This window comes from Cuculus canorus, chromosome 2, assembly GCF_017976375.1.
Source record: "Cuculus canorus isolate bCucCan1 chromosome 2, bCucCan1.pri, whole genome shotgun sequence".
Taxonomy (NCBI): domain Eukaryota; kingdom Metazoa; phylum Chordata; class Aves; order Cuculiformes; family Cuculidae; genus Cuculus; species Cuculus canorus.
Genome location: NC_071402.1, coordinates 63,460,839 through 63,478,060, shown reverse-complemented (window position 1 = coordinate 63,478,060; position 17,222 = coordinate 63,460,839). Strand labels below are relative to the sequence as shown.

The following is a 17,222-nucleotide window of genomic DNA, read 5'->3' as shown; positions in this document are numbered from 1 at the left end:
TTTTTTTCCTTTCATTCTTGCCCACTTATTCCTGCGGCTAAACTGTTCAATTTTTTTTTCTTCAAAATTCTTAACTTTTTTTTTTTTTCTTGCTTTATTGTAAAACCTCTTGCCCAGCCATGGCTGGACAACTACTTACTTTGTTTCTTGACCCCTCCAATACGACGTTCTCGTAAAATACTGCCTGAAGTGCGGTTTTGGGTTACATTCGCGTTTTATCTGTTCAGTCGTATTAGCAGGAATAAAACGACTTGTTTCTGTTGTACTTGAGTCTTACGAAAAGGTGCCCATAGTTTAGCGACAGTTTCCAAAGGCTTTAGTACCACCTATATTACAAAATGGGGGACCCAAACTCCCGGAAGAAACAAGCTCTGAACAGACTTCGTGCTCAGCTTAGAAAGAAAAAAGAATCTTTAGCTGACCAGTTTGACTTCAAGATGTACATTGCCTTTGTGTTCAAAGACAAGGTAACTTGGTTTTAATGTTTCTCTTTTACGATCTTGTCTGGCCATACGTGTTAACTATGTATCAGATAGTAACTGTCAGAAGCCCGATTGCATCGTGCGTTTTATGCTTAATAGAGTCCATTAAGTTTAAAGATTTTTTGCTAATTGCTAGAACGGTTTCTTGTTTTGTTTGTCGTTTTGGGTGTTTGTATGTTCGTAGTTTTGTAATGCAGGGGTTGCCAGTGCCTCCTTAAATGATTACTTGATAACTTCTGTACGAGGTTAATATTTGTCAAAGTTAATACTGTAATTCTTTAAGCCTAATTGGGGTCTGAGTTGCATAACCGTTGGCTGTCAGCAGTGGAATTGAGAAAGAACTGCTGGCTAAAGTTACTGTGTTATCTGGTTAAAGCAGAAGGGAGAACCTAGCAGTTGAAGGGGGGAGTTGCAAAATGCGATATTGAAATGGCCCAGGCATATGCGAAACTGCTGCTACCATTTTGAAAGAACAGGGAGGGAAAAGAGGAAGCTTTCATTTGCTTGGCTGCCTTGTCGCTGCTGAATGCTGCACATCTGGGCCAAAATGGGGAGCCTGGTAGTATTTCTGAAGCAACTGCAGGGACAGAATTATGGGAGATTTTCTTTGACAGAGGATCAGGAAAAGTAGGTACTTATAGCGAGTGAGTGTACTGAGCAAATAATGAGGAAATGAAGATAGAAGGAAATAGCAACAGTACATAATGCAGGAAGCACGTGTAGATGAGCAGAGAAGTTATTAAATCCCCTGAAATGCATGATATTTGCATTCAGTGTAATAGTTTTTTAATGAAGACTGTTCTTGGAATTTCAGTTGAAAGGTTTCCTTGAAATTTCCAAGTTCAGTTTACTTTTGTTCACCAGTCTAGTGCAGGCAGAGATTAATGTAGTGGGACATAATTTCTTATTACTGTCTCATAATGGCAAAGAGAAATATGGATGTTGAAGCAGTGGCAACAGGTTTTTGTACGTGATATGACTTAGTTCCAGTTGAAGCATTCATACTGCTTTCTGGTTGATCTGTAGAAATTAATTTTAAATCCTGTAAAATCAGCTTATATCACAGTGAACTGAAGATGTTTGGTTTGCTTGAAGTAGGAGTTTAGCTCAGCCTATCTTGGTCAGCAAGTAGTTGACTGTTATGCATGTTCTGGCTGGGGATGTGGAGAGTTATTTGATAAAATACACTTTGTTGTGTAGTTTAAGTAGGTCAGGACTTCTCATGAGCAGCACAAAAGCTGATAGAACCAGACGTACAAACTGTTCTTCCAAATTCCTCATAATGTTTTGGCCTAGCTTGAGAGAGATTGAAATACTTCTATACTCAATAAAAGTTATCCAGCAAATCAAAATAGTCCTCATTTGAGAAGGTTAGAACTTGCAGCTAATTTTAGGTTGGATCTTCATCACCCTCTGTTACAAAATGTGGTACTGAAAGACTTTTCTTTTTTTTTTTTTTTTTTTTTTTGCCAAGTTTGAAGTATTGCAAAGGGGGAGGAAAATTTGTTAGTTGATTTGCAAAGAGAAGCTTGCAGAGGGCTGTTGGTCAGCCCAAAGTCATGTATTCTCCATGATGAAAGGGCAGTTCTGCTGATGTTTAGATAATGGTTTTAATGTTTGCAAGATTGGCATGTAAATCTGCCTCTTTGGAGACAACAAAAACATGTTTAACTTTTCTACAAAAAAAAATTTTTGGACTGATTCTGTTAAACTTACGAAGTTTGGCCTGTAAATTTTACGTTGTTTTTTGACAAAGTCCTAACTCACGTGATTTGAGTTTCTGTTAACATTCGTGTATAAAGTGCACAACTTCTGAAATAAACTGCAAACCTATAATAGCCTAGAAAGGCCTGTAATCTTAATGTATCCTGTGCTTTTATTTTTTTAGAAGAAAAAGTCAGCGCTTTTTGAAGTGTCTGAAGTGATACCAGTCATGACCAATAATTACGAAGAAAATATCCTGAAAGGCGTGAGGGATTCCAGCTATTCTTTGGAAAGTTCCTTAGAGCTTCTGCAGAAGGATGTAGTACAGCTTCATGCACCCCGCTACCAGTCTATGCGCAGGGTATGGCTACTCTTCACACTTGTTGAATGTTTGTTTAGTTTATTTTCAATGCTTGTTTTCTTTGTGAATATCAAAGCTAATCCTGCTAGTTTTATTTTCTCAACTCTTCTGCTGCAGGAGGCAGAAGGGCTTATGCTTATGGGGTCTAGGTTGAAGGTTAGCAGCATGTGCGTTCTGAGATTCTGTTTAAATGTGTAGTACTCAAGCTTTACGTTTCATCTGTCTCAGATATTCCTTGGGAGTTATATCTTCTTGCCATCCTTGTCCTTCTGTAGGTGTAAATTATTGCAACAGCTCTTGCTGTACAGCTAGATGGTTTTTCTTTATGAATATTGGAACATAGACAGTATTTGCTAATTTTTCTGAGAGTTGGAATTTATATTATAGAATCATAGAAGAATTTGGGTTGGAAAGGGCGTTAAAGATCATCTAGTTCCAACCCGCCTGTGATGGGCAGGGACACCTCCCACTAGATCAGGCTGCACAGGGACCCGTCCAGTATGGCCTTAAACAATATGGCCTTGAACATGGCCTGTATTAACTGGGTACTGCTATTACAACTCAGTTGAAAGCAAGGGAGACTTTAGCTATGCTAAGAGTAGTACAAATGGAAGATTACACAAATGTGGTAGTTAAGTACCAGCTTTAAATTATGTGCCTGCGTCAATAAGTTGCTTATATGTATTTTCAACTAAAGGAGGGAATCTGAATACAGAACTTTACTGCTTACAGGATGTGATCGGCTGTACCCAGGAGATGGACTTCATTCTTTGGCCTCGTAATGATATTGAGAAGATAGTCTGTCTCCTGTTTTCTCGGTGGAAGGGATCTGATGAACCCTTTAGGCCTGTTCAGGTACTTGGTTTTTGTTCAATAGCTTGCACCTGATGGGGAGGTGAAGTACTGTCTCTCCTTAACCAATGAGTTGATAAAGTGTGTGACTTCTGTGGTTGGTAAAGTGTATTGGCCGTCCTTATTTAGGAAGCAGTCAATGTTTTGAATGCCATATTCTGTACCTTATCTTTGTGTGCTGTTATAGTAGCACTTCCAAAATTTAAGCATTTGAAAGACCCTTTGCAGATAGTGTGTATGTATAAATGCATATTAGTGTTTGTAGAAGTGGATTAAATGTGGCTCTTGGTACAATTAAATCTTTGTCTAAATACAATGGTGTCATTAAGATTCTGTGAGTATCCTAATTTACTGTATTGTGCAAGGTGGAACGGGGTCAGAGATGGATGGAGTTTTTGTATTGTAATTTTACCTTGAAAAATTTCAGACGTCTTAGGCTATTTTTTCAGTAGCCAGATTTAGCTCTTTACAAATCCATTGTTTTCAACAGTTTTACTGAAGTATGTCATCATCTCTGTGGTCCCCAATTTCTGCTTGTCATAGATGAGTAAAGGAAAGAAACAAAAGTGATTTTAAAGCCCCAGATTGAAGGAAATTAATAGGTTAAATCTGAGCTTCAGCTTAAATATTTTACTCCCCTCTCTCACGCAATGCAGGCCAAGTTCGAATTTCATCATGGCGACTATGAAAAACAGTTTCTGCATGTTCTGAGCCGAAAGGACAAGACTGGAATTGTTGTCAACAACCCTAACCAGTCAGTGTTTCTCTTCATTGACAGACAGCACTTGCAGGTAAGCTTATTTTGTCCCTCTCCTTAACGTGTGTTAAGAAGAAAAAGCATTTTATTACTAGAAACTTCAGTGATTTTATTGCAGAACACTCAAGTAGAAAAATTGATCATGCATTCATGCTTGCACTTAAGCAGTTTCTAGAGGAAGCTTATGCTATAATTAGGTTTCCCGCATGCGAGAATTAGCTATGGGCCACAGATGTGTTCACGTAGAATTAATTTCATGTTCTTGTATTAGAAATTAAATAACTTCTAAAATAGGCTTAAGTGTTTTGGAAAAAATAAGACATTGGCTTAATTTGGGTCATATTACAGAAGTTATCCAAGTGAAGCATGAACATAACATGAACAGTGAAAATATTTTAGGTATTAGAGGTCACAGACTAATTTTGAGGTCAGGCTGTTTATATGGATGAAACAGCTTTTAAATGTCTGCGGTGTTCTTCCACATCCTGCAGCAAGCTAATAATTGGGTTGTACCTGCTAGGCTAGGTTGTACCCATTAGTCTCGTATTAACTTTAATAGCTTTTCTTTGGGTTTTCTTTGCCTCTAGACTCCAAAAAACAAAGCTACAATCTTCAAGTTATGCAGCATCTGCCTTTACCTGCCACAGGAGCAGCTCACTCACTGGACGGTGGGTACCATTGAGGATCACCTCTGTCCTTACATGCCAGAGTAAGGTACTGGCCAGCAGAATGGGGAAGATCACAGAATGCAGCAGTGGATTTTCACTTTCCTCACCACTTTATTCTTTCAGAATTTAGAAGAAAATGGACTCATGTTCAGAACACTATACATTGTGAAACTTGATCATCCTGGATTTTTTTTTATCATTTGTATCTCAGAACTTTGCAATTTATTTTAGATGTTTTTCTGCATGGACCTTGTGAAAGAGAGGATGCTCTGCACGCTTCTGCACTGCATCAGAATCTTGCAAAAATGTGAAGTGAAGGGACTGTACTCTGAAACAAATGTATCTGAAAGCACAAGGTGATCATTTGTGGTGGTGTCCCCATTTGTGCTGGTCATGCCCCCTAACATCTGTAATGTTAACCATCAGTATTTGGAGGGTGAGAAGTGAATGTAACGGGTATAAAAGCCTTATAGCTTTGCTGTTAATGATTGTATTAAAGAGCACTATCATTCATTTTAATGAACAGAACAGTGGCTATTACAATAGGAAGTTAAATGCGGGAAAGAAATCTTTCTTTTTGGAAAAAAGCGCATCTCATTTAATGTATAGGCATTTTTTGCCTCTTATTTTGCTGGGCCATGTCTAAGTTTACTGGCACTTTTCATTTTGGATCTCTTTCCCCATGTTGCTGTATAACTGTATGAAAGTATTCTTTTGAGTTGGATGCATTTACACAGATGAGGCAGACCTGGAGTCTGAAGTCGCTAAAGCAGCTAAAAATGAAGCAAAATAATAGCTGCAGAAACAATGTTGGTAGAGGATTATTTTTTCTTGAGAGTTGAGACTTGTAAACTTGCAGGTGAACTGTGCAGGAAATACTGGTTTCTAAAACATTTCTTATAGAAAACCCATTGAGGTTTTTTCTTTTGGAATAGACATTTTAAACCAATGTAAAATAGTATTTGGAGTGTCAAAAGTTGGTTCTGACAGAGCATTTTAAGATTGTGCAATGATTAAAGGAAGACTACTGTATAGTTTTGATGACGAAGGCTCTGCTTAAGGGTTAAGTACTTTACTGGAGTAAAACTGCATAAGCCTGCTCCCTTTGGATAACCTAGTGCTTACCTGTTTAAAACTTGTATTTAGCTTTTGTTTGGAATTGGAAAAGATTGGAACTTAAATAAATTAGGTGAAAGATGAGTGGCTTTATTTATGGAAATCCTATTTAATTAAATCTTAGTAGTGTCTTAATGTCTTGACCATGTCACCGATTCACCCACTGCAAACACTGAAAACGTGCACACTGTAGAATGGCATTAGGATCAACAATGATCAGTGGCACAGATGTTCTTACATATGCAGGTGGTATGTTTGTTTTGAAAAGTAGCTGTAAGAAATAATCAAATTATTAGCTTGCTATTGTATTGGTACCTGGATATTTCTAGTTCTTTGGTCATAAGGTCCTACAGGTTAAAGTGGAGCACCATAGAAAAACACAAGTTGAAAGCTGCAACTTCACTTTTATTAATGCCTTAAGTTACAAAGAAGCATCTTGAAAATGCTGCTCTACAGAATGCTAAGACTTTAAAATATTTAGTAACTGCTGTACCTGCTAACAGTACTTTTAATTTCTGAGGTAAATTAAAGTGCGCCTTCTTTCTATGGCCTATAAGAAATAATACCAGGTGTCCACATGATGCTTGTGATGTTTTGTAGAGTCTTGAACATCCAAGTTTCATGAGTTTGGATTTTGCTTCCCAAGTGCAATCCCTCTGTTTCTTAATTTGTCGTTTTGGACATCTCTTAATAGTGAGAATATGGCCATAGTTATCTTGGTTAGCAAAGTAATTGACTTAGTTCTTCCATTAGGAATTTTGGTTTTCTTCGTTCTGTTTTCTCTTAGGCCAACATAGAATCATAGAGCTGTTTGGAAAGACTTTTTAGTCCAACTCTACCTGTCCACTACTAAACTGTATCCCTGAGCACCTCATCTACTTGCCTTTTAAATACCTCCGGGGATGGTGACTCAGATGTCTCTCTAGGCAGCCTGTTCAGGGCCTCATAACCCTTTCAGTGAAGCAATTTTTCCTGACATGTACTCTAAACCTCATCTGGTGCAACTTGAGGCTGTTTCCTCTTGTCCTATCACTTCTTACTTGGCAGAAGAGACGAGCACCCACCTTGCTACCTCCTTTCAGGTAGTTGTAGACAGTGATAAGGTTCCCCCCTCAGCGTCCTTTTCTCTAAGCTAAACAACTTCAGTTCCCTCAGCTGTCTCTCTTAAGACCTATTCTGGAGCGCCTCCACCACCTTTGTGGCCCTTCTCTGTATGTGCTTTAGCACCTTGATGCTCCTGTAGTGAGGGGCTCAAAACCGAACACAGTATTCAAGGTGCAGCCTCACGTATGCTGAGTCAGTGACAACATCTTGAGGCTTCTTCTGAGTGGCTGCATACAGTACTGCTTAAGTGTCTGGAACAGTATGATCTTTCAACTTTAATTCTCTCTGTTACAAGACAAGAACATATGCAGTGTAATCCCATTTTTAGTTTTGTATGGGATGCATAAGACACACAGGCTATTGATCTGTTTTTCATGGTGGTGATCTGAGAGTTAAATAATACTGTGCTTTCTTGGGAGGTAATAGTTGTATAATGCTAATTTTGTTAAATGTGGTCTGTTCAGCCAATGAATGTTTTGCTTTTGCTGTGCTGTTAATTGGGCTGGTAACCACCTGCATTATGCAAGTTGTGGAAAAAAAAAAAAAGGATAAATGCAGGCCAACAGGCTTCAGAGCCTGAGAATCTCATGGAATGTATAAGTTTGTTCTTCCATCATCTGATATCTTTGAAAGGTGTCTTCCTCTACTTCAACAAGATGACTTGAGGGGAAAGACGAAACTTGAAGTTGTCTCACTCAGTGGAGCTTCTAGTTCAGTCTCGGAATATTCTACAACTAAGTACTCTTCAGAAGTGACGGAAGCAGTTCACAATATCTGGCTTTTGGCTTCAGGCCCTCTATATCAGCTTAGTGGCTTTTTCATAGGCATTCTTCAACGTGGAGGTTTTATCTCACAGGTCTAATTTTTACAAAACATGGTTTGTGGCTGTTTAAATTTAATGAGTCTGTTCAGCTGTTCAAAAACACAAAAAGGGCTCTGGATCAGCTGTTTCCAAGAGTTGAAATACCCTCAGTATCTCACCTGAATATAGGAGTTTTGAATGGGGCAGGGATATACGTGGAGGCAGCAAAATGAAGTAGACTCAGGCCTGTTAAATCTCTTGGATCTAAATGAAGTGTCTAGCGAAGGGTAGTTTGTGCCAGGTGCTTCCCTGGTGATAAGGAGAAACTTAAATATCACAACCTATATGTGGCTGTATAGTTTTCCTTCACTTTACAAGCTCCTTCAGCTGCACAAGTGTGTTTAAAAATACAGTAAGGTGGACAGAACTGCTTGTACAAGAATTGTCCAGATGTCATAGGCTAGTAGCTAGTTTGCAGTTCATGCCCTTTGTCACATCTGTCTCAAACAAAGCATAACTTCTGAAAAGCTATTTCATTACACTAAAATTGCTGTGTGAGCTGATTTGTCAGGTACTAGAAACACATGGGAGTTATTTGGTGTTTCTCTTAAAAAAACCTGTTACTAAAACGAATTAGTCTTTGAGCACTGGAAGCTTTACATCAAGCTACTGATCTCTTGCTGCAAGTTGATTGTTTTTGCATAGCAAAATGTTAAGCCTATTAGAAACAAAGTTGGTGGAAAGCCAGTGATTTTGCCAGTTTCAATTTGATAGAATATTTTAAAAATTAAATCTCTGAAAGACCTACTTGATCTGTACTTCCAAAATACAAAACAAGGAGGGGATCAGTTCACTACGCGTAGGTGCTCTGATCCTTGTGAATGACCACATATTTTTGTTGCATAATGTTAGTTTTAAAATTACTTTAAAACCTGATGCAAGTGCCATGAAGTCATGCTCTGTGTACGTACTCTCAGTTTGTGAGCTCTACAGGCTTCCTTCCCTGCCTGTTTCTGTTTTGCTGTCAGTAGAACACGGCATTTTCTTGTACTTGACTTGTGCCAAGTCATTAGATTCCTTGCAGTTAATGAATGCCATCTCATGTCAAATCCGGATCTCTGGGGGTTGAACAGTTAGAAAGGTCACTTAAGGGTTTTTTGCTCCTTGAGTGTGAGATTATTCTAATGGACTGTTCCAGGATTAATTAAAGGTGACAGCAGGGTTCCTGCCATTAATGTGATAGTTGTTAAAGTCAAGAATTACTAGACTAGATTTACATTTGCTAAGTAGATAGACATGTGGTGTGAGTTTACTTAATTGCCATTTTCTTTTATTAGCCTGGGAAAGCTCCCATTTTTACTTTTGCATTTATTGCAGCAGCAGCAAGTTCAGAAGCTGTGTAAGCCTACAAATTCTGGAACAGCTTTCTGGAATGAAATAATGACATAAAGAGCTTTAATAGTGTTTTGCAAAAGTTAAAAAAAAAGTTTTGTGTGCATGTTTGAGGGACGATACCAGCCTGAGTGGTGTTTGTTCTACAATATCTTTGTGGAACAAATCCGCTTTTTCATTTCATAATCTTTATATACAAAAAACTTCCCCAAACCATAAAGCTAATGTTATTACTTGTCCCTTAGTATCATTAAGACACAAAAAGGACATCTCTGTGTATAGGTTTGGCCTTGGTTTGCACCGGTACTACTTGATGCCATCCTGGCGGTATGAGAGCAAGGCCTTGGCTTGTAGCATTTTCTGTACCTGCTGGGCTGCTTAATTTTTCTGCAGGAGCTCAGTGTAAGTGTGAGTTAAAAGATTCATACATAGAGGGCTCTATGCTAGAAATGGAAGTTCCCTGAGCTCTTTGCTTAGTGTGGTGCACAGTGTCTTGGTTGCTTTGTGTTAGTCCAGTGTTTAAATCTTCATTGTGATGGTGTTGGAATACAGGCAAACTTGCTGCTGTCAGGAATCATAGTATCATAGTATAGTTAAGATTGGAAGGGATCTTAAAGATCATGTAGTTCCAACCCCCCTGCCATGGGCAGGGACATCCTACTAGATCAGGCTGCCCAAGGCCCCATCCAGCCTGGCCTTGAACACCTCCGGGGATGGAGCATCCACAACCTCCCTGGGCAACCCATTCCAGTGTCTCACCACTCTCATGGTGCAGAAGTTCTTCCTAATGTCCAGTCTAAATCTGTCCTTCTCCAGTTTATACCTATTCTCCCATGTCCTATCCCCACAAGCCTTTATGAAAAGACCCTCTCCAGCTTTCCTGTAGGCCCCCTTCAGGACTGGAAGGGCACTATAAGATCTCCTCAGAGCCTTCTCTTCTCCAGGCTGAACAGGCCCAAATGTCTCAGCCTGTCCTCGTAGGGAAGGTGCTCCAGCCCTCCGATCATCTTTGTAGCCCTCCTCTGGACCCATTCCAACAGCTCCATGTCCTTCTTACGTTCAGGATTCCAGAACTGGACACAGTATCCCAGATGAGGTCTCATAAGGGAGGAGTAGAGGGGGAGAATCATTTCCCTCAACCTGCTGGCCACGCTTCCTTTGATGCAGCCCAGGGTACGGTTGGCCTTCTGGGCTGCAAGCACACAGGTTGGTAGTTCACAGGGGCGTCTTTTCTACCCTTTTTAAAAATGGGCACAACGTTACCCTTCTTCCAATCATCAGGGACTTCTCCTGACTGCCATGACTTCTCAAATATCATGGAGAGTGGCTTGGCCACCACATCTGCCAGTTCCCTCAAGACTCTGGGATGCATCTCATCAGGTCCCATGGACTTACATACGTTCAGGTTCCTCAGGTGTTCACGAACCTGATCCTCCTCTACTGTGGGAGGGGGTCTACACCTCTGGTCACCATCTTGCTGTCCCATGACCCAGGAGGGGCGATGAGAGCAGTTATCAGTGAAGACTGAGGCAAAAAATGTCGTTGAGTACCTCAGCCTTTTCCTCATCTGTTGATACATGATCCCCATTTCCAACCATCACTGGGGTTCTCTTTGATCTTCCTCTTTTGATTGATGTACCTGTAAAAGCCCTTCTTGTTACTCTTTACTTCCCTTGCCAAGTTCAGCTCCAGCTGCGCCTTGGCCTTCCTGACTTCATCCCTACACAACCGGGCAGCGTATCTATGCACGTCCCAGGTTCCCTGTCCCTGCCTGCACTGCCTGTGCAGTTCCTTCTTTTTTCGTTTGACCAGCAGGTCTCAACTCAGCCATGCCGTTCTCTTCCCTTTCCTGACTGATTTTCTACATACGGGGACTGAGCACTCTTGCACCCCATGGAAAGCTTCCTTAAATATTTTCCAGCTCTGCTCCGCTCCCTTGTCTTGGAGGACTACGTCCCAGGGGGTCCTACTGAGTAATTCCTTGAAAAGCTGGAAGTCTGCTTTCCTAAAATTTAGTGTCCCGATTATAGTCCTCACCTGTCCGATATCCCTCTGGACTTTGAACTCCACTAGTCCATGATCACTGCAGCCCAGGCTGCCACCGATCCTAATATTACTGATGAGTTCACTTGTATTGGTGACCACAAGGTCCAGTATTGCTTCTCCTCAGGTGGGGGTCTTTATCAGCTGGACTAAGAAATCATCTTCAATGCACTCCAGGAGTCTCCTGGATTGCTACAGCTTGCCATGCTACTCCTTCAGCATATGTCTGGGTGGTTGAAGTCCCTGAGTAGGGTCAGAGCTTGTGAGCACGAGGCCTCCTGTAGCTGGAGGAAGACTGCTTCATCAGTTGTCTCACCTTGATCAGGTGGCCTGTAGTATACATCAACCACAAAGTTCCCATTGGTACAAGGGCTAGCTTGGTGTTATCCCCCTCCCCCTTCGCATCTAGTTTAAAGCCCTATCTACAAGCCCTTCAAGTTCCCAGGCAAAGATCCTCCTCGCCCTCTGAGAAAGGTGGCTCCCATCTGAAGCCTGTAACCCCGGTGCCATGTAGGCCATCCCGTTATCAAAAACCCCAAAGTTATTGCTGTAACACCAGCCACGGAGCCATGTATTAATAGACTGGACCTGTCTGAGCTGTTCTATGTCACCACCTGTTACTGGGAGGAGGGAATTAAAATCACCTGGGCTCCTGATTCCCTCAGTAGCTGTCCCAAGGCCTTAAAATCACTTTTAATCTTCCTTGGGCTTCTTACAGCTGCTTCATCACCTCTCATATGGAGCAGTAGTAATGGGTAATAGTCAGTTGTTCTCACCAGGCTGGGAAGTTCCTTGGTTACATCCCTCATCCGGGCTCCTGGGAGGTAACAGACTTCCCTGTGAGTGGGGTCTGCTCGATATATCAGACCCTCTGTCCCCTTCAATAGAGAGTCTCCTACAACTATGACTCTCCTATCAGTCCTTGTGCTAGTCGTAGCAATGGTGCGTTTACATCATTTCGGTCTCTGACCCTGCTCTGACGTGGGTGCATCTTCCTCCATGTTTTCCTCTGGTCTGCCCTCCACATTAAGAGCCTCAAATCTGTTGCGGAGTGACACCTGACATGTGGGCAAGGAGGGGGTTGAATTTCTGCCCCGTTGGTGGACTTGCTTCCACTTCCTACCTCCTTTTGAGCCTTCGCGCACAACCTTAAGGGGGTGAAGATGCCAGATCCTTTTCTTCCTGGGCTCTTACCTGTGTACGTGTCTTCTTCTCTTTTGCTTTGGAGCTCAGGGTGTGATCCCGTCAGTCTGTTTCCATCTCACACTCCCTGATGCTCCTCAGCCTCTGCTTCCTCTTTCAGCACTGCTACCAGGCTGAGGAGGAAGTCCACCTGTTCGTACCTTATGCAGCACTCACTGCCCTCCGTTTCCAGTGCAAGCTGGTGGCACTCCATGCAGCCAGAGACCTGGAAGGCCGCGAATACTAAGAAGGAAATCAATGTTCCTTCTGCAGCAGTCAGTACTGCTTGCTGACTTGTGCACAGCAGCTGGGTGTTTACATGGCTGACTCTAAAGAGCTGATGCTGTGGAGGGACACATCAGCTCTACGGGTTAACTAAAGAAAGCTAAGTGATATGCAAGCCTAATTAGCACAGCTGACTGAAATGCTTCTCAGGACTGAAGATATCTGTGACCTCATTCTGCTTGGAAAGGATTTACATATGGCAAGGTCTCTTAATTTGAGCACAATTACTGTACGCTACAGCACCCACTTGACAAGCTGCTTTTCTGGGCTTCTGAAAAACTATTCAAGTAGCTACTGCTTTTAAGCAAAATAAATCAAAGATCTCAAATCCTCCTAAAGTGATACAGCTCCAGGTACTGTTTTAGTGATAAAAGTAATTTGGTGTGGGTTGGTTTTTTTTTTTTGTTCTGGAAGATAGCTAATGTGTCTTGTTTTACTAGAACTTGCAGGTAATTTGCTCCCATTTAGGTGAGAACTGTATGTACTGTATGCACTGGAACAGGCTGCCCAGAGAACTCATGGATGCCCCATCCCTGGAGGTGTTCAAGGCCAGGTTGGATGAGGCTTTGAGGAACCTGATCTAATGGAAGGTGTCCCTGCCCATGGCAGGAGAGTGAGACTGGATGATCTTTAAAGTTCCTTCCAATCCAAACTGTTCTATGATTCTACTGTAATGTCTCACAACCATGGCATCTTAGGACCAGGGGATCTGGTAACAGCAGTCATTCAATGAGTGCATTACAGAATCACAATAGTAGTAGCTGTCACTGTGTTATTGCTGAGCTCTTAAGCAGCAAAATAAGAATCAAAGTGCTTTTTTATTTCATTCCCCTGGATAGCAAGGTAAGGGAGAAGTATTGGGGTTTTTCTACAAGCTAAATGGTTTCTGCAGATAATTCTAGAATGGTTAGTGATAAAACAGTTGGAAATCCTTCCATGGCTCGGGGCCAGTCAATGAAGCTGAATGGAATCGAAATGCTTTTCAGAACAGTTACTTAACAGCCCAATTCTGCCTCTCACACCCCCCCTCCCCCCATTCCCTTTGGATGGTAATGCTTGCCAGTTTGAGAATTGTAAACCAACCAGCTCACAATTAAATTGGCAGAGTAACCTAGGTGAAGCACTCAGCTGTGAGACCCCTGTGACAGGTGCCTCAACCTGAAAGACAAATAAGAAGTCACTAGCTAATAAGTTTTACGCCTGTTTCAGGACTGGCATCCTTCCTTACCCTTTCCCTGGTTTGTCACTGACAAGTTGCTTCTTCCCGAGAGCTGGAATCCCTAAATGGCTAAATCCCTCCTTGCAGCACCTTGTCTGTGATGAGTATTTGCCCTGATTAGTATTTGGACTCTTGTTTCTTAACACCAGTGAGAATGATTCTGTTCTGATTCCTAATTTTTCTCAAGAGATCTGTAATGCACAGTTCCACCATGATGTGAATACCCAGGTGTCTGAATGCATCTGTGCGGTAGCGGTGATGTGAAATCGGTGTGAAACATGTGGCTCACCAATACACTGCATGCAGTGGAAAACTGCAGTTACTTTCACAGATAGTGACAATCTGTTCCACAATGTGTTGCATCCCACTGTAAAGAGCATGGTCCTCCATAAGGACAGACTCCTAGGCATCAAGGAGTAGTGCGTGTTTAATATGTCTTTTAAAAAAAGAAAAATACTAGAAAAAAAAAACAACTAATAAACCAGCACAATATGGGAAGAACAGTCTTGTTTGCAGCTGTGAGATCTGGAGCTTACAGATGTCTGTCAGTTATTGGATATGTGTACTGATAAGACTCCCAAGATTATCGCATCAAGTCACTTTATTTGCTTGCTTGTAAGGGAATTGTGCCTAAATCTGCAGTGATGGAATCAGGTCAACCCCACAGGAGATCTGTTCTGATGCCAGGCAGAACTATGTACCATTTGTCCTTATTACAGTAATGTTTTTCCATTACTTCCTTTGAGACTCAGCTAAGGTAAGATACAGATTTTCCAACATGTAGGTTAGGGTGAAACCAGTAAAGAACATTTCCAAATATTAAGTCTGATGCTTGATGGTTCACTTCCAAGGCTAAGCAAGCTCCATGGTGAACATTCATAGAATCATAGAATAGTTGGGGTTGGAAGGGACCTTAAAGATCATCTAGTTCCAACGCCCCTGCCATTCCTTCCAAGATCATCCCCTAAGTGTAAGTTAAGTTGTGAAATATGTTATGAGGTCAACATGCTGCTGCTGGTAGACAGATAACAGACACGGTTATCTTAAAATAACCAGTTTAATGAACCACTTCTAAAATAACTGGCCTGCATATTAATGATGTCCCTTTGTCTTATTAAGTAGGCAGCACTAAAGTACTGTGTGCAATACTCTGTTAAAGGGAGAATTCACTTCAGGAAGAGGGCTGTTTTTTTTCTGTTTCCCTCTTAGCCTGCACAGCCCTTGCCAGGCTGAAGGGGAACAGGAGGATACTGTTGTTGCCATGTTGGGGTTTGCCACTCTTAATTTCCCTGGACATTTTTCAGTTGTAATTATCTAGATATGATGAATGCTAAGTGATAGAATGAGACCACTAAACCAAGTGAGGTTCCTGAGGCAGCCAGCTCTGATTGAGGGAAATCATGTTAAGTTGCAGTGGGACAGTTACACAAGGACAGAGTTGCCCCAGGACACAGAGCTGAGAGCGTTCTAAATCTTTTGGCACTTCTTGAATCCAGTACCTCCTTCACTCTTACCCTCTGCCTTCTATTTCAGATAATGGTCAACATCACTCTTGTGTTCTAGTGAGGCAGGCGGTGTTTATAGCAGTTGGAGGAAATCCTCACTTCTGTTTCCTTCACCTCTTGCCCTTCACTACGTAGGCAACCTATGGAAGAAAACCAGTAAACTTCAGAATAAGTATGACTGGAGATGCCAGAACATATTGATAGGAAGATGACCAGAAGAGAGTTGCTTAACTAGTAGATGTGTCTACATGCTGTGATGGATTCTGTCTGCTCATCCTAGTAATTGTAGAGGAGCTGGATATAAGGTTAGGACTCATACATTTCCAGTACTTAAAGGGGGCCTACTAAAAAGCTGGAGAGGGGCTCTTTATTGGGGAGTGCAATAACAGGACGCAGGGTAACAGTTTTAAGCAGAAAAAGGAGAGATTCAGAGAAGACATTAGGAAGAAATTCTTTACTGTGAGGGTGAGGAGGCAGTGGAACAGGTTGCCCAGAGAATCAAAGTATCAAAGTTTGTTAAGCTGTCAGTTTAAATATTTTGATAATGCACATATTGAAATTCAAATATTCAAGTCCAGGTTGGATGAGGCTTTGAGCAACCTGATCTACTGGAAGGCTGGAAGGTGTCCCTGCCCATGGCCGGGGGTTTGGAACTGGATGATCTTTAAGGTCCCTTCCAACCCAAACCATTCTATGATTCTATAACTGATCTCCAGACAAAGGAAGCTGTAAAGTGAGAAACAATTTTGATCTAGGAGCAAAGATTTAAAAAAACTACAAAAAAAACCCCAAAAAACCCAAACCAAACCCCAAACTTTGTTCCTATAGTTAAGTGTCTGCTCACAACTGCATTAGCAAAGCATTATGTTTCTATAAATGGGATTCTGGGATGATTTTGAGCATGAGTGCAAGTACTGAGAGGAAAGATCATTACAAATGTACTGCTGAAAAGAGGTTGCTAGGTTCGACTAGCTACAGGCATGTAAACCATGTACACTTCTGAGACAGCCTCGGAGATAAAGCTTTTGTTGAGAATGTGTATACCACAAACAACTGTTCTAAACTTGCAGCAAAAACACATGCTGGACGCCTGAGCCCACTATAGGTATTTTTTTAGAGACTTCCATTGAAAGACAAATTTTTGGCTATATCACTTGTTTGAAAGTCGTTTGAGAAATATTTCTGATATATTAGTAAACTTGTTCAACTTCATATTGAATATTAGTCTGCATGAACAGGTCACTTAACTCACTGGAAATTATTTCTTTAGTTTTAGGAATGCACAAAAAGCATCCTGCACATTTAATCACAAAGTTCAGATCACTAAAGACAATAAATCAACATCCATGGCAAAAAGAATTATGCACACCCTTTACTAGTGTGGATTAATGTTTTCCAAATCTTCCACTAGAGAAGAAAAACTAAAGTTGTGGTTTATGTAACCTTGTACTGCACAAGCAGCATCGCTGTTTCTATCACGGTGTGATAGCCTAGCCCAGATTGTTTGTCATCGGTTTGGAGAAAGCAGTTAAACCTGTACATGACATGTAGTGCATGAAGAGACAAGTTTTCAGCTGATGAATAGCAGCTTAACTCCACCACATTTAACTCAAGTCAATCTACAGCCTTAGCCTAATGAAAAGTGCACCAAATTGCTTTTGATACATATCTAACACTCAGCAGGAAAATTTTTAAACAAATATAGCCAGAACTCCAGGTAGGAAGAGGTGAAGAGCCCCAGTGATGTTAA

The 17,222-nt window shown here is 41.3% G+C and overlaps 1 protein-coding gene across 1 annotated transcript; it reads left to right on the top strand.

Annotated features, from left to right (window-relative positions):
* Nucleotides 1-6,047, top strand: C2H6orf62 (chromosome 2 C6orf62 homolog). The gene is made up of 5 exons (XM_009564224.2): nucleotides 1-467; nucleotides 2,371-2,547; nucleotides 3,280-3,402; nucleotides 4,056-4,190; nucleotides 4,744-6,047. Exons 1-5 carry the CDS (start codon nucleotides 339-341, stop codon nucleotides 4,867-4,869), a joined length of 690 nt encoding a protein of 229 aa, XP_009562519.1. The 5' UTR covers nucleotides 1-338; the 3' UTR covers nucleotides 4,870-6,047.
* Nucleotides 6,048-17,222: the final 11,175 nt, after the last annotated feature.